Source organism: Alligator sinensis, unplaced genomic scaffold (assembly GCF_000455745.1).
Source record: "Alligator sinensis unplaced genomic scaffold, ASM45574v1 scaffold156_1, whole genome shotgun sequence".
Classification (NCBI taxonomy): Eukaryota; Metazoa; Chordata; order Crocodylia; family Alligatoridae; genus Alligator; species Alligator sinensis.
This window is the reverse complement of record NW_005841844.1, coordinates 5337195-5361210: the sequence shown is the minus strand read 5'-3', so window position 1 is coordinate 5361210 and position 24016 is coordinate 5337195. Positions and strand designations below refer to the sequence as shown.

General features: G+C 40.7%; 1 protein-coding gene across 1 annotated transcript in view; it reads left to right on the top strand.

The window, feature by feature from the left end:
* The window catches only part of GABRP (gamma-aminobutyric acid type A receptor pi subunit), a 37236-nt gene extending 13980 nt beyond the window's left edge, over nucleotides 1-23256 (top strand). Inside the window, exons 2-10 of the mRNA XM_006015731.2 lie at nucleotides 1812-1913; nucleotides 6247-6365; nucleotides 10053-10120; nucleotides 14133-14350; nucleotides 15032-15114; nucleotides 18920-19057; nucleotides 20965-21117; nucleotides 21844-22037; nucleotides 22942-23256. Of these exons, the coding sequence (XP_006015793.2) occupies nucleotides 1858-1913; nucleotides 6247-6365; nucleotides 10053-10120; nucleotides 14133-14350; nucleotides 15032-15114; nucleotides 18920-19057; nucleotides 20965-21117; nucleotides 21844-22037; nucleotides 22942-23256 (1344 nt within the window). The 5' untranslated portion in view covers nucleotides 1812-1857. The remainder of the gene's footprint in view (nucleotides 1-1811; nucleotides 1914-6246; nucleotides 6366-10052; nucleotides 10121-14132; nucleotides 14351-15031; nucleotides 15115-18919; nucleotides 19058-20964; nucleotides 21118-21843; nucleotides 22038-22941) is intronic.
* Nucleotides 23257-24016: the final 760 nt, after the last annotated feature.

The window sequence follows — 24016 nt, the reverse complement described above, 5'->3', positions numbered from 1 at the left end:
GGAGGTGGGCTGCTACATAACTGTGGAAAGCACCTGAGTGACATGTCCAATGCAGGTTGCTAAAAAGGCAGTAGCTTATTCAGGAAATCATATTTTACACAGAGAACTGGAGTTATTAGAGCATATTTCATTTTTAAGTCATTTCATTCATATCCTTTTTATTCTCCCACTAGAATGTCCTCATATTTTGGTACCTAAGCTAAAGTACTTACCAGGTAACCTGAAGCAGCCACAGAAAGGAATGACAAAAGACTAGCAAGCCATTTCCCTTGGCTCCCATTTGCTGAGTACATGCTAATTATATCCACTACATACAGCATCTAGCTTATTAATTTGAGAAATTCTGAACTCAGATCCAGCTTTAAGGGCACTTTATGTAAAGAGCTGAGTGGCCTATGAAGGTGAAAAGAATACTCTTATCCCACTGCTATGGGCCATTTATTTCCCATCCAAACACTTCTTTTGTTTTTTACTTCAACAACAGTAAGTGCATAAGGCCTGTATTTTTAATTGTATATTTCCCTAGTTTTCCTGTGCTTCTTTTTAATGTCACAACCTACCATCTTCAAGTGGATACCACTCAGCCCATTTCATGAGAAAGAAGCAAAATCTCTACACTTGCATTTTGTTCTTTGGTGGTAGAGTCTGGGGATGGTTTCTGCTAGTTTCATTTCACTATCTCCTTGAATGACAGAGGCCAAGCCAACCAAAGCCATCTGTCAGCATAACTGGGTGCAGGGTAGGGGTGAGTGGGGGTTGATCCTTTCACACCCCAACATAGGTATGTAGCCAACATAGATATACAGGCAAAATTTGTACCATCTTGGACACACTTGCATTTGATTTCATCTTGGACACACTTGCTCATTTTTTTCTGAATAGTTACAAGATGTAAATGTACAATGCTGAGGTTCCAGCTCTTTTTTTTTTTTTTTGGCCAAGTAATTAGAATGGCTTAGTAAACAGTATGTTGTCCTACAGATGAGCTAACTCTTGTAGTTGAGTCTTATTAGAAAGAATGCTTTTGAATGTGGCACTTAGCCATCTCTATGCTTTAGAAAAGCTGGTTAATTGATCCACTGTTTTATTCAGTGAACATAAGATGGGCTACAGAGAACCGTGTAGTTAGAGGAAAGCCAGTCAATCACCACAGGGTTCATTTTCAGACAAGCACAGACCTGTGTAACTCTAAGGCTGAAAGCCAGTATTCAGTTCCACTCCCAGAAAAGTCAACGAAACCAATTCTTAGTTAAATGATTTCATCACTGCACCAAATGCAGAGTTACTGGCCATCATATAACGATCACAGGCATCATCCAATACAGCACAGAAACCATAGTACTCTTGTATAGCAGAGCTTCGGACCCAGTCCAGACAGGCAGTGAATCCCTCCTGTGATAAAAAGCAATCAGATAAATCCAGAGTCAGATTAAATTGAGTAAGTGCTGAAAAGCCTTGTTATGTAATAAAGCTATTGTACCATAACCAAGATAAACCATCACAGAATGCTATTCACAACTCCAACTGTACTCCAGATCCAGAGATGCCATGAAGTCTGCCAGTGACCTGATTGTTGCTAATCTGTTTTATGTGAGAGATGCTAAAACACTATGGTACTGGGCCTCGATGAGAATTAGTGTGCGCGAAGAGTGCTAAACAGCTTGCAGGATCAGGCCATGGAGTTTAGGCTTGAGTTGGAGGAATTAAAACTTCTTGTTCTTCTTTCTCTTCCCTGCCCCCAAGTCCCCAAATCTGATATATTTAAGAAATCATTTTTATTAAGTTGCATCCCATTCTTTTCTGTTTCACAGATTATTGGTACAGGGATTGTTGCCAGCACAGAAACAACCTTGAGAAATGTACTCCAGATATTTTTGCTTGTTCTGCATGTGGCTTTTTCTTCCAACTCAAAGGTAAGTTTTCTTATGATGCAATTGCCTGAGTTGTTATTGATAACTGTGAGCATGTCATGGTCCAGATTACAGCTCCCCTTCCATAGATCTCAGGAGAGCAGGCTGGGTCATCCCAAGGGATAGTATAGCCTGCACAGTTCTCTTAGGCATGGTGGCACTGCCCTTCCTTACCTGGTCAAGCCCTAGATAGATTACAGTTTTGTATAACTTTCACTAGGAAATCTGAAACCATCACTTAAAGTTAGGAAGGTCTGTGAACTTAACTTATGCTCAGTTTCCAGGGAGGATCTAGTAATATATAATAACATAAAATTTGCTTTGAGACTTTGGGTTCTTTTCAGATTTTAAACCCATAGGAAGCTTCAGGGGGAATGAAACCCATCCATATAAGAACTGAAGATAAAGCTCCACTGAAACTTCAGGAACCAAACTGATGCACTTCACGCTGCTTACCCCTGGGTATCCTTTGGCACTGGGAGTATTTTCATGCCTTGCATGTTGCAATGTATACCTTTGTAATGGGATGTAGCATACCATCAAACCAGAATTAGCTGCTCAAGAATACTGCTGGTAACATGTCACATCCATGTTGCAGAAGTGTAATTGTACACATATAAGGCCACCCACTTACACTGAGACATTAAAGCACGGTGGAATGTGACCTAGCTGTGCCTGATTAGCTGGGTATAGATAGTTATTAGGACTATGCAAAGCTTTGGTCACTGATTTGATACGGAGGAGATTTGGCCTGATTCGGCAGCCTCCGAATCGATTTGGAGAGATTTGGAGAGATTCGATGATTTGGCCATAGACGCAGCTTTATATGGTTTTTCTGTGTACCTTGAGGTACCAGGCACAGCTCATGAATACTGAGATGATGGGGGCAGATGGAGTATCCCACAGGAGCACGGTGGACCCCCCCTACCCCCTGGCTCAAAGACTGGTGCCTCTTGGGTCTGGAGGGGCACCCGGGGTCCCCCCATGGCTGATTGCTGAGCCAGAGGGACATGGGGGGGGGGGTCCCTGCACACTCCCTAGCAGACCCAAGAGTGGACCGGAAGTACTTCTGGTCAAATTTCAGGTCCACCACAGAGCACTCGAGGGGACCCCCCCACTCCCATGGGATGCTCCATCTGTCCCACCATCTCAGCTGCCTCTGTCCTCATGAGCCACACCTGGTACCTCGAGGTATGTAGAAAAAACAAATAAAGCTGTGTCTATGGCCGAATTGCTGATTCTGTGAATCAGAATTCAATCTTCAGATTCAGCTGAATCAAATTAGGACAGTGATCTGAATCAGTGAATCAAATCACTGTCCCCTGAATCAGGCTGAATCCAAATCGGAATTGAATATTGCCCACATCACACACCGCTAATAGTTATCTGTTGAAGGTATTTATCTGACCCTTTTCACCTGAGTGTCTGGCATGCACTATTGATTTATCTTCATAGCCCCCATGTCAGATTTATTGCCTCCTACAGAATGCTGAATTTGACATCAACAGCAACCATAGATCTGAACCAAAACTTTACATCTTAAATCCTCTGGACCAAGAAGTTTGACTTGATTCCCTTGTCTGGCTATGGAAGCTCATATCCATTTCTGATCTCACAGCCACAGGATGAAATGCAGCAGCTTGCCTTAGCCATGTTACTTGCTTGGCTCAATGCTAAGAAGCTCTGGCATTGGTTGCTATCTGCCCCTCCCAAACCAATTTTTCCAGAGGCTTAAGGTAATGTTCCTTTTTTACTGCTGATATTAGCTGCAGGCACACTCTGTCTGACATTGGAAGTTTGCCACTAAATAATAGCAAGTAAAGTAGAAAACATTTCTAGGAAATTAGTAAACAGGAGGAGCTGATGGCTTGAAGCACAGCTTAATATACTCATAAAGTGACAGTGGAAAGAAAAAAAAAGGTGTATTAATGTGTGTTTCATAATGGAGGATGCAGTTTTAGATGCTGAAGTTAAAAGGCACTGCCTAGGATGCCATTCCATTTGCTCTATAGCAGGCATTCTTAGAAATGTCTAAATTACCCTAGATGCTAAGATGTCAAACCCTCTGCTCCAAATGACTGGGAAGGCCACATGATCAATAAAGCGACTGCAATACAACTAGGTTCACTCAAGCTTGCTAGAGGGCAAGAGATCTGCAGAGGGCATCAGGTGCTGACAAAGCCTGAGGCACTTAGTAAACTCACTAATATGTTAGAACAGCTATAGAGAAGCTTAGCACTTAACCTGTAGATGACACAAAGGAATTGCTTGAGTCCTCTTCAGCATTCTGACTTCTACCTGCCCTACGTTTTTATGCTGCTATCCATCTATTCCCCAAGAATAGCCAACTGGTTAGAACTCTAACCTGGGATGCAGGTAACCTAAGGTAAAGTCCCTGCTCTTTCTAGAGTTAGTATTTAATGGTGTCCCACAGGACAAGTGAGTTGGGTTTCCTTCTGGAGTTGGGTCTCCTTCTCTGTGTAGTATATCACATTCTGTGAAACATTCACAGCAATAGCAAAGTCCTTAGTGAACCTCATGAGTAGTGAAACAACCCTTCCTTTTCAGGAATTGAAGGTAGGATCTGGAGCAGATCAAACCTATGATGTCATTGTAGGTCTTATTGCCAGCCAAAGGTCACAGATACGAAAAACCCCAACAGATGATCACCCAAATCTATTCAATATTCTTTTTTTTATTTAATACTTATTCCTGCATAGAAATGCAACAAGACACCACAGGTTTACCTGGTCTGGCTCATATTTTCACAGCTGTAGAATGTCTCTGAGATCCTTCTGCAGAGTACAGGAGTATTTACTTCATACACAGGAGCACAGGTCATTGTGAAAACATTACCTTAAGACATCGTCCTTTTCTGCAATTTTCCCATTGAGAATGAAGTGCAGTTCAAGATCTCTGTCTTCAATCTTTCATGGTTGGCCCTGGCTACTGAAGAGATCATCTCTCTCCCTCTAGCCATGGTCTCCTATGACAGCTATATTGTACTTGAATTAAGAAACTATAGATAACTAAGAATTTAAGACCAAGCAAGTCCTGAAGGGAGAAAACATAGGCATGTTGTATATAGACAGAGGTAAAGTGCCTAGTCCTGAAAGATTCTGAGCATAAAAAGTCAACAGGATGGGTTCCCATAACATGGCTAGGAGACATTTTCCCAGTTGGACCAAGCCAATACCTATCTGTCCCAGAAGAGAAAAGAACAGCCACCACCATCCTCTGTTAGAGTTAAATGAAGCCATAAACAATAGTGCCCTTTTTGTGCTAAAATACATTTCCACATTCAGAGAGAGGTAGTTATCCATGTTAGCCTGAAGTCAAGCAGAAGGCAGGGCAGGGTAGCACCTTATGAACTAACTCATTTAGAGAGACATGAGCTTTCATAGGTATCAGCCTTCTTCATCAGATGCATGGCATCTGTAAGTAGCATACAGTAATGATCACAACAGCTAATATCATGAAATAGTATAGCTCCTACACTGAAATATGTCACTTGATAACAGATGGCCATAACCTTTAAATACATTTGGGCCTGTATCGTATGTGGATAACAAATCCATAACAAAATTATGATTAAATATTTTTAGGCGTCAGATTTGTCAGATCCTCTGCAGTCTTTAAGTGCCTAATTTATCCTGACAAAGTAGCTATAGCCTACAAGAACTCTTGCCTCTTACAACAAGTTAGGCACCTTATACACAACCTTTCACGTTTGGGTCATGAAGGACACCCAGCTCTTGTCACCATGGTACAAAGTGAAAGGACCTGTTGATTCTTTTTATAAGTTACAAGCTTTTTGTGTCAGAGACCATCTCTCTATTCTTGTACAGAACCTGGCATCAAGGGACCCTGGTCTCTGACTGATATGCTACTACCTGCAAACCAGTAAAATACTGGGGGAAATTATTACAGTTTAGAGAGATGCTCATGTACTATGGTCTTGGCCTTTAGTCTAAGAACCTGAATCATCATTAAAAAGCCATGAGCAAAATGTAGCTGTCAACATGTGACTGGTTACTGGCTCATAATGTGGTTTTCTTTAGTAGCATGTTCCATAATCAACTATTCTTCACCAAAACCATGGCAAAACGGTTAAACATAGAGTTGTTTCATTAATGTGCTGATTTGCCCCAGTCTACCTCTTCCACACAAATTAAACAGCAGTATCAAGTGTGACTGCCTTCAGCAATGTCAAAATTAGTGCTTTTTGGAGTTCCTGTTTGATTGTTTATATATGTGCAAATGACAGGGTTTCAGCTACTCAGAAAATGTGCCCAGCATGTCCTGCCACATGTAACAAGACCTATTTGTATTTTAGAAGGTGCACGCTGGGTCAAAAGACTGACGGTGACTTGCACAGCAGTGACACAACATCCCTCCCTGGCTTTGAGAACCTCACAATGGGATACAACAAATATCTCAGGCCATTCTTTGGTGGTATGTCAGATGAACTTTTAATCTCTGATAATGGAAAGGTTATAAACTGTTCTCCATGACAGCTATGGACAGGACAAGAAGTAGTGGCCTTGAATTGCAACAAAGTGCATTTAGTTTGGATATCACAGGAAAACATTATAACTGTAAGGACATCTAAGAACTGGTAGAAATTAACTATTGTGGAATCCCCCTCCTGATGGTTTATAAAAGAAGGTTAGATATCTGTCAGGAATGGTTTAGTTATAGTTGATCCTGCTTTAGGGAAGGGAACTTGAGGTCCCTTTCAGCCCTATTTTCTAATATTTTACAAAAGGAGGTATATAGTCAGTAAAGTTTATGTAGAAGGAATAAATGTTGCATGGGTTTTGTTTAGCATGAACCTGTTTGAATTTTACCAGTTTACCTGTTTACATTATCATGTACCTGCCTTCACTTAAACCCATCCAACTCTGTTTTCTATTTGTATTTAACTGGAAATTACTGCAAGAGAAACTGTTTGTGGAATAAAGAACATGAAGCTCAGAAGTTTCAGTACTTCAGCATAAGGTCTGGCAAATGAGATATCCTGGGCTAAATTCTGCTGTTAATACCCTTTGCTTAGAATTTGCCCCTGTGGTGTGTTTTTCTTAATTGGCATCAGTTTTAGAAGTATCATTCCGGATGCAAATGAACTAAGCCAGGTTCCTTGGCTGGTTGAACAGTTGCATTTTTCTTTTTGCAAAACTCTTTCCTGTTTAACCCCAGTCTCGGGGGAACTTTTTTCCAATGTGGAACTGAATTGGTTAATTTCTAAAGAGCTGTATATAGGTTATGCCTTAGATTTTGAGAAAAAAAATTAGAAACAAAAAATCACAACTAGCTGCTATTATAACTTTTTGTGTCTCATAATATTATTAGGCTTGCTAACATTTTTTAGCTTGTCCTTCTTTTATCCTTCTATCTCTGGTGATAAATCTCTGATACAATGAAATAACATGCAGTAATGATTGCAATGTCTGATACCAAGTAATAGGACAAATTCTTCATTGAAATATGTCACATGGGGCACACGGCTACAAGCTACAAGACAGAATTTTAAATTCATTTGTGCCTGTCAGCATGTAGATAACAAATTCATAACAAATTGGGTAAAATTTTTAGGATTCAGGTTCCTAAGTTACCTACAGTTGAGATCCTCTGAGATACTTAGGTGCCTACACCTCATTCATTTAAATAGGAAGAAAATCCCTGAATGTCTTTGAGGTACTGTTCCTAAATAACTGTTGAACATGGGTTCTAGGTCACCTAAGTCCTTTTGAAAGTTTTACATTTTATATAGTATTGTTAGACAACTGGAGAAACAGATTGTAGAGAACTAAGAATTTAAGGCCAAGCAAGTCCTGTAAGGAGAAAACATAGGCATATTGTATATAGATAGGGGTAAAGTGCCTAGTCCTGAAAGACTGAGTATAAAAAAATCCTGCTGATTTTCTGGTGCTCAACATTGCTCAGGATTATGTCCCCACTCTCTAGGCCCAGTTTTGTAGGCCTTCACAAAACTTACAGCAAGCCCAATGGATGGGAAGTAATGTTACGGAATGTTTCTGATCTGGTGAATAAAATAATGATCACATTCATAATGATATTATGAAGAAAATAATCAGATCTATTAGTGCATCATTTTAAAGTAATCCTCTTATTTAAAAAGAACTAAACAAAAAGTGAGTGAGCTGTTTTATAGTGACAAGCTGTCATCTCCTAGGGTAGAGCTGCCCTCTTGTGGTGAATTTTAGGTTTAATTCTAGAAAAGATCAGTTGCCCTTCCAAGATATGTGACCTTGATGTTAATATAAAAGTGTGTGTGTGTGTGTGTGTGTGTGTGTGTGTGTGTGTGTGTGTGTGTGTGTGTGAGGGAGAGAGTAACAGATAACTGGACTGGATGAAAGGGAGTTTCAGTTTTGCCCCAGGAGAAAGGCAGAGAGAGAAGCTTTCCAAGACTGGGGCCTGGCAAAGTTCTCTGCAACTACTCCCTTTGTCCTCTGTATGTGTGCAGTTAGGAGGAAGAACAAGCTGAATACCACATTATTAAAAAAAACATAACGTTACGTCTGCTGGCAAACAGTAGCTCACTGGAACACTGTGTTTGTTCACTGTAAAAGGTTTCCTTAGATCCTCCTTGGCTGGCATTTGGCTGTGAATGTGGAGGGAATCGGCACTCCAAAAGGAGGAAAGGGCCCCCAGCACTGGTCTCCATGCTAACTCCAAGCAGTCATTTTCAGTTAATAGTATTGTTTACTTGAAAGTAATAGCAGTTGATTGGAGCTGCAAAGGGTGAGATACTCAAATCTCTTATAAATCCCTAAACGATCAGGTCTTATGCAGGTGTCCCACAAATAATTGTAAGAGGCAAAATCCCAACTTTCTGCACTGAGGGACAGAAGGAAGCACCAGCAGCGCTCTTCCTGAGTCCAGTGCAGCAGTCAGAGAGAAGTAAAGCCAGGACTCCTCCACTGTGTTGCATTCAGGACAGGCTGTGTGAATTGGGGTCCCCATAGCTATTCCTGCCTCTAGTTCTTTCTCACCCTGGATGCACCTTCATGAGACACTTACTGCAGTGCACAGTAATATATTAGCATCAAGGTCATATATCCTGGAAGGGCAACTGATCTTTTCTAGAACTAAACCTAAAATTCACTCTGGGTGCGTCTACATGAGACCCTGTGGGCATGAACCGTGACGCAACACTACTGCCCAGTAGTAACAAGCTACTGCACAGTGTCACTAGGCAACCATGCCGGGATGCTAGTACTTGGTTATGTGAGTACTAAATAACTGCACAGTAACAACTGCGTAGTGGGCAGCTTGTATAGATGCCCCCTCTGTGACTCTTGATAAGTCACTTAATCTCTCCATTATTCAGTTTTCTGAGTCTGAGAAATGAGGATGAAGCTGGTCATTCTTACCTACTTCTGCAGAGTGCTTTGAAATCTATCCATGAAAAGTACCATTAAGCAGCTAAGCATTCTTACCATTACATGTGTGTGAGCACATTCCTAGTGAGCCACTGCCTGCTCAGGGTCAGACAACCACATTTAGAATCAGGATGAAACTTTACCCCACGGTCAAGACTGGCATGGACTGTGAGGGTTTTGCCTTCCTCTGTAGGCAGAACGTGATCCTCTTCTTTAGACCTCTCAAGTGTTTTTAGGAGACTATTTCCTGTCCTAGTGGTGGCAGGACATTAACAGAGCCCTCATCCTCCTGGTTTACCTGTGGCAGGTTAGAGGGTTGGTACTTGAGGGCAATGTACCTGATCTTTTCACAACAGAGCTGCTCGTGTTTAGATAGATAGGGATGAACCTGCCTTAAGATAGGTCCCTTCAAGCCCTACTTTTCTATTATTCTGTGGTGGCTCATGCATATAGCCAACATTATTGCATCTTAAGATTTCCCCTGCTGAGGCTACCAAAGACTTCTATCTGCAGCCCAGATGTAAGCTTTTGATTGGGTTTTGAAATCTCCTGCTCACGTCTGGTCTAGGTTTTGGGTCAGTGGCAACTAGGGATCACCACATATGTAAAATTAGAATGGGGCCAATGAACTTCCATGCAGGATTGAGGGCTCATTACTTGAATTGGATGCCCAAAAGCTTTCTATTGCTTTCACTTTTTGCTTCTTTCTAATCTCATCTTTTCTTTCCCTCTCCAGGAGACCCTGTTCAAATAGCAATGAGCCTGGACATTGCAAGTATTTCTAGTATTTCAGAGAGTGACATGGTAAGTGACATAATCTGAATTAAATATAGGGGTGAATGAAGTAAGCTGAATGTTGCTGCCCTGAAGGGGATCTGACCTTGAGGCACCAGAGTTCAGGGCCAACATATTTAAAAGTGATTAGAGATCTTGCATGCCTGTTCTTGAGTGCTCATTGTGACTCAGCCACAGACTTCAGGTGAGTCTCTTGGGCCTAGATCCAGAGAGGAAATTTGACCTAGTGATGCTCACCTCATTATCTCACTCATTGCCACACCTAATGTTTAGGTGTCTGACTCTACAAGTGAAATTCAAAAACTCAGGTAAAGTACTTAGGAATAGGATTCATGAGAGCCAGCCCACTGACGGAGGGTGTGTAAGATAGCCAACAGGTAATGCCAAAGAGTATGATATGTCAAAAATCCCCCATTAGTCTCAGACAGAAGTGCCTAACCCTCAGCTAGGTTCCTTTGTGAGACCAGGATTCACAAGCATTATGTCTTTGGGACCAAAGTTAAAGAATGGGTGGAAAGTGGGTCTCTCTCAAAGACACACACAGACACTAAGCCCAATCAATATCCTGATGATTAGGGTACTTGTCTGGAAATTAGATGTGGGTTTAAACCCTCTCCAGCTGAGGGAGGCATTGGACCCAGTTCTCCCATTTCATTGATGAGTGTTCTGACCACTGAGTTGTCCCATAGAAGGTGAGTGTTGGCAGCATTACCACCCTGTTCCTGAGCGAAAATCATCATGGCTGGTGTGTTTATTGTTCAACTCAGTACTGTTGGTGTGTGTTAGGTGAGCACACCTACCAGATATGGGACTTAAGTGGGAGGATACCTAGTTAACAGGTACTGAGAGGCCTTAAGCATGAGATCAATGTCTGGATAGTCAGCAGTCAGGATGGCATGAGCAGTAGTGGAACTTAAGGGGCTATAGTAACTTTACTGGCAAAAAATTAAACAACTAGAGAGGGAGTTTGTGCATGAGATTATGGAAAGTACATTTCTAAATTCCATATCACTGTAGTTCAGACATACCCCCCTGCTGCCTTCATGTCTCAGCTCATCAACTTCAAGGAGACTGTGGGCACGTCTACATATGCCCCTGACTGCACAGTTGGCACTGTGCAGTCATTTAGTATTTGCTTTAGCTAGTACTGAACAGTCCCAACAGCACACAGATCCTTTTCAACCCTACTGTGCAATACCAACAAGCTACTGTGCAGAAGCTCATTGCTACTGAGCAGCAGTAGTGGCATCACAGTTAGTGCCTGCTGATGTTACGTCACTGTAGCAATGAGCTACATCACCCTAGCTCATCACTACAGCAACACAGTGTCTCATGTAGACGTACCCTGTAAGAACAAAATGTATTATTAGCTATGAAATTCTCAGAGAGTGAGGTAATAATAGCCTATCATTTCTAAGCTAAACAGGAATGGCAAAAAGAGCTCGATTGAGACTCAGCCATTTTTATAACCCAAGTCCCTTTGAAATGACTCGGGTTGGCTGTCCAAAATGATGGCGCCCAAACCTGTGATTTTTGGACAATACCCACTTTAGACACCAAGCTTTGGACACTCCCACCCCCCTGCCCCCATCCCATTTGTAGCATTTAATCTCACTTTCCCTTTCCCTTGAAGCATCCCCTCTAGTCATTTAGAAATGGCATTGCACATTCTTCTAGAAGAAGTCAACTCCAATCCTTCTTTTCAGCTTGGAGATGATAGGGGAGTAAAGTGGGTTAAAGCTGAGCAGTCTCTGGAAACCAGAGGGCTTGCAAGACTGCCATCCCTAGGGAAAATAGAAAAGGAAACTAACCAGAAGGAATTTTCCTTATGCAAACTTTTCTGGTCCATTCCTATTATCAAAGGCTGAGAACCTTTTTTTTTTCATGACTTTAGTTGCTGAAAAGTACAGTTGGGGGTCAACCAAAACTATTCCTTTCTGAGATTTTTAAACAAGCAGTTTGACTTTCTGTTTTGAAATTTGGGTTCCTTTAATTTTTAATAAGGTTTTCAACCCATGCCTCTGCACCTCCTCCACTCCTCCTCACCACCACCATGATAAATAAAGTATGTCATTGGACATTCTTTTTTCTGGTTTCTCAGATTGGCCACTGAACCAAAAAAATCAATTATTCGCACAGCTCTAATTAAAGGCCCTTGTAAAATAGCCCCATATTACAGTAGTTTTCTCCTCACCGTCCTGCCCAAATTCCCCTGGTGTCAAGAAGAACATTATAGAGGCATGCTCTATAGCTAGATAAATAATTGAAATGACCCCAAGGTTTTCACCTTCATCATCAGTATTAATAATTCAGTGCACAGAAACTCATAGAAGTGCATCATTTCATTCACTTAAGTGGTGAAATAGGACATCTTTTTTTTTCTCCTAACAATTTGGGCATAAAATTTGAAGAGTAAAGATAATATGATGATATCTGATATTTATTTGGCACCGTTTACACCAAAACACATTAAAAAATTTATACTAAATCATAAAGAATTCCTCCCCAACCACAGAAATGCAGTCTGTAGCATGGTAGCAGCTTAATGCTGCACAGCACTACTACACAACAGTTTTTTTTAGTCCATAACTACCAAGTCCAGACCAGAACTTAGAGACAACCTTTGCAGAAATACCAGGCCTCACAAACTGCATTTGACTGGGGACTACTTAAGGGTCCTATCTGTGTCCAGAAGGCTTAGTAAAGACTTACTTTGTATTCCTTGCACCTGAGCACAGCTTCTTGCTTTGTCAGAGGGCAGTATAAGAATATTTCAATCAACCTGAAATGTCTGGGGGCTTTCAAACAGACTAGATAGCAAAGCCAAGATGAACTATGACTGGAAACTGTGATTAAATTTCCTTCTCCTGCAAGACAGGCTTTGGAGTTGTTCATCTACCTAAATTTTTTACCTAAACTGAAACCTTTGCTCACCAGACTAAGACTACCATTACTACTGAGTTATGTGACACTTCCAAAGAACAGCATTATTCTACTCACCACCATTGGGCCCTCTCTATAGCATTTGGGGGTAATCTTTTTGGCAGGCTTGCCACAAATTAGTCCCACACCCTCCATGAGTACCAATCTGATGCCCTTCACCCGGACAATCTACCGTTCTATTTTCTGTTCCTTGCCCTGTGTTCTCTGTCTAATCTGCTGCCCTACTTTTTGCTCCCTGCCCTATCTGCCACTGTATTGTCTGTCCCCTCACTAATCTGCCAGGTGCCACACACACACTCTGCCTGTGTCCCAGTTCTATATTTTGTATATATTGCACAATACCCTTGAGTGTCATAAACAAATGATGGACTTCCAGTAGAGTGAACAGTTTAAATTCAGGTGACTACATTGTTTATTGAACTTTAAGTCTTGATGTAAGACTAAATAAGTTGCAGTTGCTTATCTGCTTTCTCTAATTTTGGCTATCTGTATGTTTCATGATCATATATCTATATGGTACCTACACCATTTTGGAAGAAATATCATGGCTGAATTTTAATATGAAATTGATTTCACATGTGGCCCGAAGTAATCCAGTCAACCTTTCTGTTTTATCCGCTGCAAAATGGGGCTGTGATACTTACTGACTCCTTAAACAGTTTAAGGTTTTGGTGAAAAGCATAATAGAAATCTAAGTAGTATGGTAGTATGTTATTACCTACTGTTTTCAAAGAAAACATGCAGGGATATCAGTAAGAGAAATAAGTTATGCAAACATAATTAATGAAGGTTATAAATAAAATCTACCACTGTTGTCCTGTACGTTCTAAGCTGAGTTTTTAGCTGTTAAAATTATATATAAGCTATCTTTTGCACTATTTCCATAACCTTTGGGAAAGACAACAATTAGTACTGATTATGACTGAGACAGCGCTTTTGGTATCAAAGAAAAATACATGGCTAGATTTTGAAGACTATGGTTCAACCACATGAATGAGTTTATTTCTTAGAAACTGGACATTAACACCTTCATATTGCTGTTACTGAGTATCTTCTTGTGTCTTTCTTTCTTCTTTAGGACTACACTGCTACAATATACCTGCGGCAGCGATGGACAGATCCCCGCCTAGTTTTTCATGGCAACAAGAGCTTCACTCTGGATGCCCGTCTGGTGGAATTCCTCTGGGTACCTGACACCTATATAGTGGAGTCCAAAAGGTCTTTCCTGCATGATGTAACAGTGGGGAATCGCCTGATAAGATTATTCTCTAATGGCACTGTCCTGTATGCCTTAAGGTAAGTCAGTGTGCTGTTGAGGACCAATAGATTATTAAATGACATGAGACCAGAATGTATGTAGCCTGGTGTATGATTTATGGTTAATAAGAGCTCTGGGATCAAAAGGCCTCCAATTTTTATGTTACTTTATCTCACCCTCACAGCCACCACAGTTAAGCTGTCAGTTATATGTCTCGTCATAATATCTGGGAATCCTGTTTAAGGATCAGGGCCCCCTATCGTGTCATTGTACAGACCAAAAGCATCTGATATGGTACTTGACCAGAGAGCTTACAAACATGATATAACAGGTGGACAAAACTATCAGATCTAAGCAGCCAGTGGGAAGACAATAAAACAAAAAATAAATCAATTAAGCATATGTCTACAAGCCTTGGTGACCAGCAGGTATGATTTGTAGGGATCAGGGCACATGGTCCTTTAGCTAACACCACTGGTGCCTTATGCTGCTAAATTTCCCACACACCTAGGATCCTTATTTACACCATAAAACTCCTGAGCAATGCTGATTAGGCCATGATCAGAATTTGTACCTTAGTGGTACCTCTCTGGTTCTATCAGTCTATTCACTTCCAAAGTCAGTTATCTAAAAGACATAACTCTGTTATCTGTTATAAAAATAGAGAGATTCTACAGCATGCTTTTATTGAAACCCTTCTACACTCTCTCCCTTTGTAGAATCACAACTACTGTTGCATGTAACATGGACCTGTCAAAATACCCCATGGACACTCAGATGTGTAAACTGCAGCTGGAAAGCTGTAAGTATAACATTCTACAGAAGACTGAAAATATTTCCCTGGCTCATTTTAAACCTGTTTATTCATATGTAGGTGTCCATTTCAAATATTTGACTTCAGCTAATGTAGTCTTCTCGAAATGCACTTTTGTCCCTGCAAATATGGAAATATTTCAAGAGGAAAACAACTCATCTCAATTCCTCAAATGAATAGGATCATTATTACATGGCATAGAACGTACCTGTCACCCTAGTCCCCAGGTGTAGTCCACACCAATTGGGATGACAGTAAATAGTATCTTCTCCCAAAGGCTAACAGATATTTCAATCTTTCACCTAAAGAATTAAAGTATAGCATCTTTCTCCAGCTTTTAAGTATATTACTTCAGGGACTGTGCTTTGGTACAGCAGGTGTACAATAGGACCCAGCTTTTCAAAAGATCATTCAGTTACCACCCATGCCACATGCCATTTGCACTAGGCAAGCCACGTTTGTGTTTGTGCTCAGGCCTGTCTCTACCTTGAGTGTACATGTTAAAAAATGCCCTTGAGCAAGACAGACACGTGCACTTGTGAAAATTAAAAAGGAATGGCTAAGGCAAAATTTGGCTCTAAGAGTATAATGACTGACTTGATTGTTTTCCATAGTAATAGATATGTCAGTTACTGATGAATTAAGCAAATGCATTGCAAATACTTTCACTGACTTGTAATAGGCATTGTCTACATAACTAAGAAAGTCCCACATCTACAGTTAGCTGGTATCCTTAATGGAATACTGAGTGCTCTGCTTGCAATGTTGCTTCTAATTCTGCCTCGGGAATAAACAATGGACTATTGTCTTCAGTGCACTCGGCCAAGCATCTTTCACATGTGCCAGAGAGGTAGGAGGTGATGTATTAAAGGTTTGTTGCTTGCTGAAGCTAAAGTCTGTCCTAACTCAGGAAGGAACAGGATGAGCTTACTCATCTGTGCCCTTTGTCACAGTAACATAAATGATGACAAGTGTGGGGACCCAATTCTGCAACTGTTGTATGAACAGGGCTGTCAAAATACACCGGGGACACCCCTTCTGGATCAGGAATTCCGGAGAAGGACTGTTTCTTGGTTATTTAATCTCAGTGGCCAAGATATTGCAAAACTGAACAAGAGACAATTACCCAGGTCATCAAATAATAGTTTCCAGAAGAGCTTAGAGCACCAAAAGGTTTTCACAAATACAATATAGCTTTCAAGAAGGAATATTTCTGCTTCAGAGTCTCAAGAGGCCAAATATCTCTTGTGTAGACAGGCCTTTTTCTCAGTCTTTGTGCACTTGGACATATCCATAACTGAGGAAGGGAACAGGGAACATCCCTCAGATGCAACAACTCATGAATATCTCAATACAGTTAAGGACTTGCCCAAATAATGCAAGAACAAAAACAGTGGGAGCTGCCACCCAACCTGTAATGGAAGCTCTGTTCATACTTCCCAGCTCACTGTCTCAAACTGCGCATCTATCATCCGTCTTCCCTGAGTGTTCCTTAAATACAGCATTTGAAACAATGTCTCTGAGCTGCACTTCAAGAGAAACAAGGCACCAGTCCCATCACAAAAAGGAGGACATGAACAGTGCAGTCTTTCTTGCTGCTATACTTCTGAATCCCTGAAAAAAAGCATCAGCCATCTCCCATTTAATGTCACAAAAGGAACTGTCTGGAATCTCATTATTTAAAGACCAGGTTTGACTTGCCAGTTACTAGAACAGTGTTCCTATGGAAGCGCATATTATTTTCACATTAAAATCATATTAGTTCATCATGATTAACTTTATTACAAAGAATAGCACCTGAAATAATAATGATTGGCCTCTTCTTTTCAAGTGTAGCTGATTTCAGCCTTTTTTAAAAGTAATTGGGCCCTACGTCATGCTCAGTTGCTGTATAATTCCAGTGAAATTACATGCGCATTGCCAACTAGAGATTTCATTAGGATAAATGCCTGGAATTAATGCTATTTAAATATATGCCAGACGAATTAACAACCATCTATCATTTATTATAAAGTTTCCCTCAGTAACCACAATTGTCATTATTACAAAACTGCCAGAAACTTTGAAAAGTCACATGCCTAAGATTTGTACCCTGGGAATCAGGCCCTGTGCACATAATTGAAGAGCACATCAGATGCAAGCACCAGTAATTTGTGTCTAATAGAAAACACAATTAGACAAACAACAGAGTTGAAAGTAGGTTTATTTTTCCTAAAAGGCATGAACTGGTGGCTATCAGCATGAGAGTCACCAGTCATTTTTCATATCCTGACATTAATTAAAAGAATCAAATTAATGAGAGTAATGGGCCTGTTTACCAAATTAGTGTGACTTGTTTGAGCTGGATGGCTACTAAGCAGCAAATTCAGGTTATTGCAAAAATGGCTCATTTCAATTTGTGGCCATTTAAATTATTTAAATAATTCCTTTAATTATTAAATTATTGTATTGTGATTATTAGACTATTTAAATTAAAACATTTAGCTAATTGTTATTTAAATTCCCAGGGTCAGAATTTTAGCTAGCGTGAGCAGCTATGTTGATGTGCACCATCTTAAGACTTAGTGGGCTCTTCTACATGTGACACTATGTCACCAGAGTGACGCACTATGGTGATGTAGCATCAGCAGGCACAAACTGTGATGCCAATGCTATATCACCATAGCAACAAACTACCTCGCTATAGTGTGTCGCTACAGCAACATAGCTACTAAATATAACTGTGCACCACCAAGACAGTGCAGTAACAGCTGTTACTGCTCTGTCATTTAGTGCTTCCTAAAGCAAGTACTAAATGACAGCCCAGTAACAACTGTTCCATGGGGTGCACATGTAGACACACCCAGCTTGGACTCACTGTTTTCACGGAAGGGAGTTCAGCTTCAAAATCAGTGGGAAAGGGTATATCTATATGGTACAACCAAAGGCAACACCATGCAGACACCCACCTTTATGTACAGTAGCCCTGGACCTGGAAACAGTGTAGCCACGTCAGCTCAGCAGGGAACCTGGCCTAATTAGCACTTTTGGAAAGCAGGGCTTATTTCTCCAGGCACAACATTGTGCTAACATAGATATTGTACTTCTGGTTCTGGATATAAAATATTCAGAGCTGACTCAGGGCATCTGTGCCAGATACTTCCATATACTATGTAGACAGCCATGAGAACATAGCATGACAACATAGGAGAGTAGCTATATTTATAACAGGTTAGCAATTCCATATACAAGCTCATACAAAATCCTAAAGGAAAAGAAAATCTATTCTAAAATTTGACGTTCAAAAAAGGCCTGGTCAAGTTTGATTCCAGATCTCTGGGAAGGGGTAGGTACACCAGTGTGTCACTGTTTGTTTTTATCAGCTCATCCACTGTGATGCCATATGGTAGAAGTAATTATGCCTTACAATCATTTCAAATACTTATCTATATGCTTTCAAACAATTTAGGGCTGAGAAAAGTTTCCCCATTTTTTAAAATGTTAGAATTTTTTTTTTTAAATACTGAATGCAAATAAAGCAAAATGGGAACTGATACTCCACTGCCTCACATGCAAGTTTGCCATTACCCTATGCAAATTTCAATCTAAATTTGATCCATTAGAGTAAAAACATGATTACTCCAAACCTGTCCATTTTAGCTAACAGTTCAAAGTCATGACACAATTTGTGTCCATCTGATACCCAGAACGCCATAGCTGAACATTTCTGAGTCTCTCCAACAGAGGGCAGTATGACAAAAATGCACTGGTTGGTTCATAACAGTAATGAATATATTTTTTATGATCTCTGCAGGGGGATATGATGGAAATGATATAGTGTTCACTTGGCTGAGGGGAAATGATTCAGTCCGAGGCCTGGAAAATCTCCGTCTGTCTCAGTACACTGTGGAACGTTATTATACCCTAGTCACAAGGTCCCAACAGGAAACAGGTAAAGCAGGGAACTGGAACCTCAAGAATGTGTATGTCATAAGTATCTATCATTTTTTCTTCCTTCTATGCAGCAACATCTTTTGAGCTGAGAGGACCCAAGCAGTGAACTCTTAGCAGACCTAGCTCTGTTGGAGAACAGACAGTAGCATCTCTTCAACAAGAATAAGGGATGTGTCACGTGGCAAAATCAAATTCATTCAAGATGGCCTGTAACAAGTGGAAAATATGGGGTTTGTTACCTGCCTGAAATCCAATTGATATAGTTTCATTTTATTGCATCAAACCCATAGATCCTGCTTCCATGTCTGCAAACTATAACTATTGCACTGGGTATTCCAGATAACATGCACAATAACTGCGATCAAAACTAACATATTAAACATTCCTTGGTTTCTAAAAGATGCTTCTATGTTGATGAAATGAGGCTGCATTATTTGTAGTCCATTTTATTTCTCAGGTGGCATACCTGCCGGTCTGTATTGTCACATCATATATGTGATGATGAAGAGAAAAAAAATCATTCCTCAAGTGACTAGATTTTCAAAATGAACCATGTTCCAGAGTGCTGAACAAGAAAGGCTGAAGTGTTTTCAGCATCCAGGTTTTTGACAATCTGTATTCAGATCCTACCAAGATATGGCTTCACAGTCTTTCTTTAAAAGGGGATTTGTATTTAAGAGTACAACTATAAAAAACCATGCAAACTGCTACACAGCTTGTGTTCCAACTGTGGTGATTCGTGTTTACCAGGAATAACCTTCTGTCTAGAATGCTATACAACACACAGATGCCTATAGACGCTAAATAATACATGCATTTTACCTTATCATTTGAAGCATGTGTTGCAGCAGTTCTATGGTACAGGAAAAACTTGGAGTCCCTGAGCACAGTCTCCAGACCAGCTGTAACATCAAAGACAACTTCTGTTTTCCCTGGTTTTAGAACTATACCACATGATGTTTCCATTTCCTGCCAGCCTCATAAGTTCAAACAAGAGATCAAGTTTCTGTGGGCTGTTATTAAGCCACAGCACCAAATCCCTCACCATCCTTGCTTTTTAATGTAGTGATTTATTGTACCAAGCATGTTAACGTAGCCTTAAAGTCATTATGGACCAGATCCTTAGCCAATGCAAATTAATACTGCACCATGGAAAGCCATGGACCTATATCAATTTACAGCATGTGAAGAGTTTGTCCATAGATAAACATATCATTGAGGCCCTATTCATTTATAGGGTAGCTGTCAGATCATGCTTAGCCTGAGACATAGCATTTCTGAGAAATAAAATCTCCGCAGCACCAGAACATTAGAAAAATGTCTCTATCTGTTTATATTTTTATTTCTTTTTCCTCCTTGTTTTAACATTCTGGTGTTTAAATGCCAAATACTTACCTCCTGCAGTGTTTCCAACTCAGGTACTACACCCTCAGCTAGCTGCATGACAAACTGACTAAACACAAAGTAGACTGGCTGCCATCAAGCAGTTACCAAGCAGCATGAATTGATCCTGTAGATTTAATATAGTGGAGTAGTACCCATAGGCCTTCTAGGTAAATGGAAAGTCCACTGTTCCCTTTAGTGAGCAGTGAATCAGACTTTTAACCTGACAACATCCCTATGAAGTATCAGCTCTTCTCTAGGCTATGGAAGAGCACTAAGAAAGAACAGATCCAGGTTGAAAACCTGTAACAAGCTGCATGATAACTTAAATACTTTTTGCTGGGGTGTATTGTTAACTTACATTATATGTTGTTCTTGTTTAAGAAATGGCTATATACTGGTAAATAAAAGATAAGTGGGGCCAGATCACCAGATGACAGCTTGATCTCTGCTATGTCTGAATCTTTCTCAGCCCGGATGGAAATCTTACTTTCCTGGCGTTTGTCATCACTTTCCCAATAGGCAATTACCCAAGACTGATTCTGCACTTTGAACTGCGAAGAAATGTCCTTTACTTCATTTTGGAGACCTACGTCCCTTCTACTCTGCTTGTCATCTTGTCCTGGGTGTCTTTTTGGATCAGCCTGGATTCAGTTCCTGCAAGAACCTGCATTGGTGAGCTGCTGTTTGTAGAAGGGCACTTCAGGCACAGACAGACAGGTGGCCTCTGATGTTCAGCAAAATTACAGCTTTCCTTAGGCTAGCCAGGAAATAAATAGCAATAAGCAAAGAGGGCCTAATTGAGCTTCTGTTCTGATACATGGAGGAGAGCCAGATGAGAAGCATAAGGCACATGGAGGAGTATGTTTTTGTTGTTGAAAGTTTTCCCTTCCGTTCACCAGAGCTCTGAAGGGCCCGGGTTCCATGTCGATACAGAAAACAAGGTACATCCTGCCCCGCCACATCTGGCTTGTCTCCACCTACCAAGATTCCTACACCGGGGTTATCATCACAAGAAGTCACATTAGGTTAGATAGTGCACATGCACCTTCTCCCAGCAAGGGCATTTTTGCAGCACCTGGAGATAAGGCAAAAGGAGCCCAGTTCCTATTGCAACTATGCTAAAGAGAGAGAGCAGCAAAGGGTCTGGCGATTTATATAAACACATAATCTGTATGTGATTGGAGCCCTTCTCAAGGGTTGATGGCTGCACTTTTTGCTGTCTCCATCTGTGCAAAGTTCCCAAAACAGGAGTAGGTGAAAGATTTGGATTTGTAAGGTGTTCAGCTCCCTGTGCAAACAACGCCACAATGAGCACAAGAATCTAGTACTGTATTTCCTGCAGTGCCAATGAAATGCTTTCCCATGGTATACGAAGATATTTATTTCCCTGCCTTACAGGAGTGACAACTGTGCTGTCGATGACAACTCTGATGATTGGCTCTCGGACCTCACTATCTAAAACTAACTGTTTCATAAAGGCCATTGACGTTTACCTTGGTATCTGCTTCAGTTTTGTTTTTGGTGCCCTGGTGGAATACGCTGTTGCTCACTACAGTTCATCACAAAAATGTGCAACACAAGAGCCTCAACAGGTATGAGCTGTCTTAAGGAGTAAGGTCATGCTTGATCAACAAGAGTTGGTACTCAAGAATTGGCTATCCAGTAGTCTTCCTATTAACAGAATAATAACTGCATGACTGTTTTGTTTTTGTTTTATTACTTATTTCTGTGGTGAGCATAAAACCCAGTTTGTCAGTCACATAACATGAATCCTCATTAGCACTGTTTCCCTTTTATCCTGCAACTGTGAAGCAGACTGTTTCCCAGGAGCTTCCATAAATTAAGTAGGGCTGGGCAAGCTTAGTGTTTCGACAGGAGACCTACAAGTAATGTTTTGGTGCTTCATGACAGTGGGATATGATTGAGAAGAATGGCTCTTGCTGCATGTCTAGATTTCATGTGTAAAAGCAGCATCAACCTGGAGCATTGACAGGGGCAAAACCTTTAGGTACAATGCACAGGCTTCTGCCACTTTGGCCCTTAATCATCAGCAGTGGTAATCTCTAATCCAGAAAGGGATTTAAGTCACCTGGCCACTATAGCAAAATCATCAGCCTTGAGTTGGTGAATGTTGGACATCTGAGAATGGGATTCATAAAGCCATCAATCCTAGTGGGGACCTGTCTAAAATAACAAGTAGGAGACCCTGAGGGGAGTGGAATGTCATAAATCTCAGGGGTCTCTAGAACATATGTACCCAACTCTGGGCTTCACGGAGGGTCTCCCTAAAGTTAGGCACCTAAGTCAGCATGAAGGAGGAATCAGTCATTTATTTCAAAACTCAGCCAGGAGGAATTAGGCACCTAAATCCTATATCCATTTGTGTATCTAGTCCTTATTCTGTTGGGAGCAGCCACCAAAGGGAAGAAGATGCACTGAGCCAGGGTATACCCAAATCCCACCCTCTAACACTGAATGCATTCTGTAATCTTCCAGGGATCTACAAAGGAGTATTGCAAAGAAACTGAAGATGTTAACATCATTGACATCCTCAACAGCTCTGACTCCAACTATAAGCGGAGCATAAGTTTTACTAGCATTGAGATCTCCAGTGATAATGTCAACTACAGTGATCTAACCAGGAAGACCCATGACAAGATTAAGTTTGCTTTGAGGAACAAAATGCACAGGATCATCAACTATTTCACTATTCAGAATCCCAGCAATGTTGATCATTACTCAAAATTGTTCTTCCCTTTATTTTTCATGCTGGTCAATGTGTTTTATTGGGCTTATTATCTTTACTTTTAAAAAAATGTCATTTTTTGTTCTGACACTGCAAAGATGTAGGAATCCTGTTATTGCTACAGTGTACCTATGCATTAACCTCACTGAAGTGAACACAAAACAAAATGTTTTGTGGTGTTGCCTGTATTGCTAAAAAGAAGCATGGTAACATGTGTGGTTACTATTCATTACTGTACAGAAATATCAGTACTTCATCATTTGTGGCTGCTACTCTGGTCTCCCCATCACAGTTTTATCAAGTCTCTGTGCTGGGGCCCAGTGCTACAAATGTACTTTCCAATGCAGCACATCCCAGTGCCCATGCTCTAATCTGTGTGGAAGCTTAAGCAAGAGAGCTGAAGTACTAGGATGATGACAAACCATGACAGTTACTGGAAAAGTTTGAGATCAGCTTTATCAAAATGCCTAATTTAGATCCTCAAGAGCATTTTAGATTTTATTTTTATTTTGTGTTTCCAAGAAAAAAAAGTAATAGGGGAACTGTCACTGCTGCCTCAATAGCTCTTTCTGTTCAAGCAACAAAAAGTAAAGGAGCATTAGTGTGATGATTATAGAAAGAAGCAGGTCTGTCATACTGACTTTCCTTATTTAAGGGTGCAAGGCCGTGCTAGAGCACTGAGCTTCTGCAGGTTGGAACAAACATACCTTTATTCCTTGCTGCCCCTTAATTAATCCTAGTCTTATCCCTGAAGGAAAACAAAGCATTTCACAAGTCAAAGACCAATGCATGTTCCTTAGCACTTCAGAAATGAGGAATGCCATG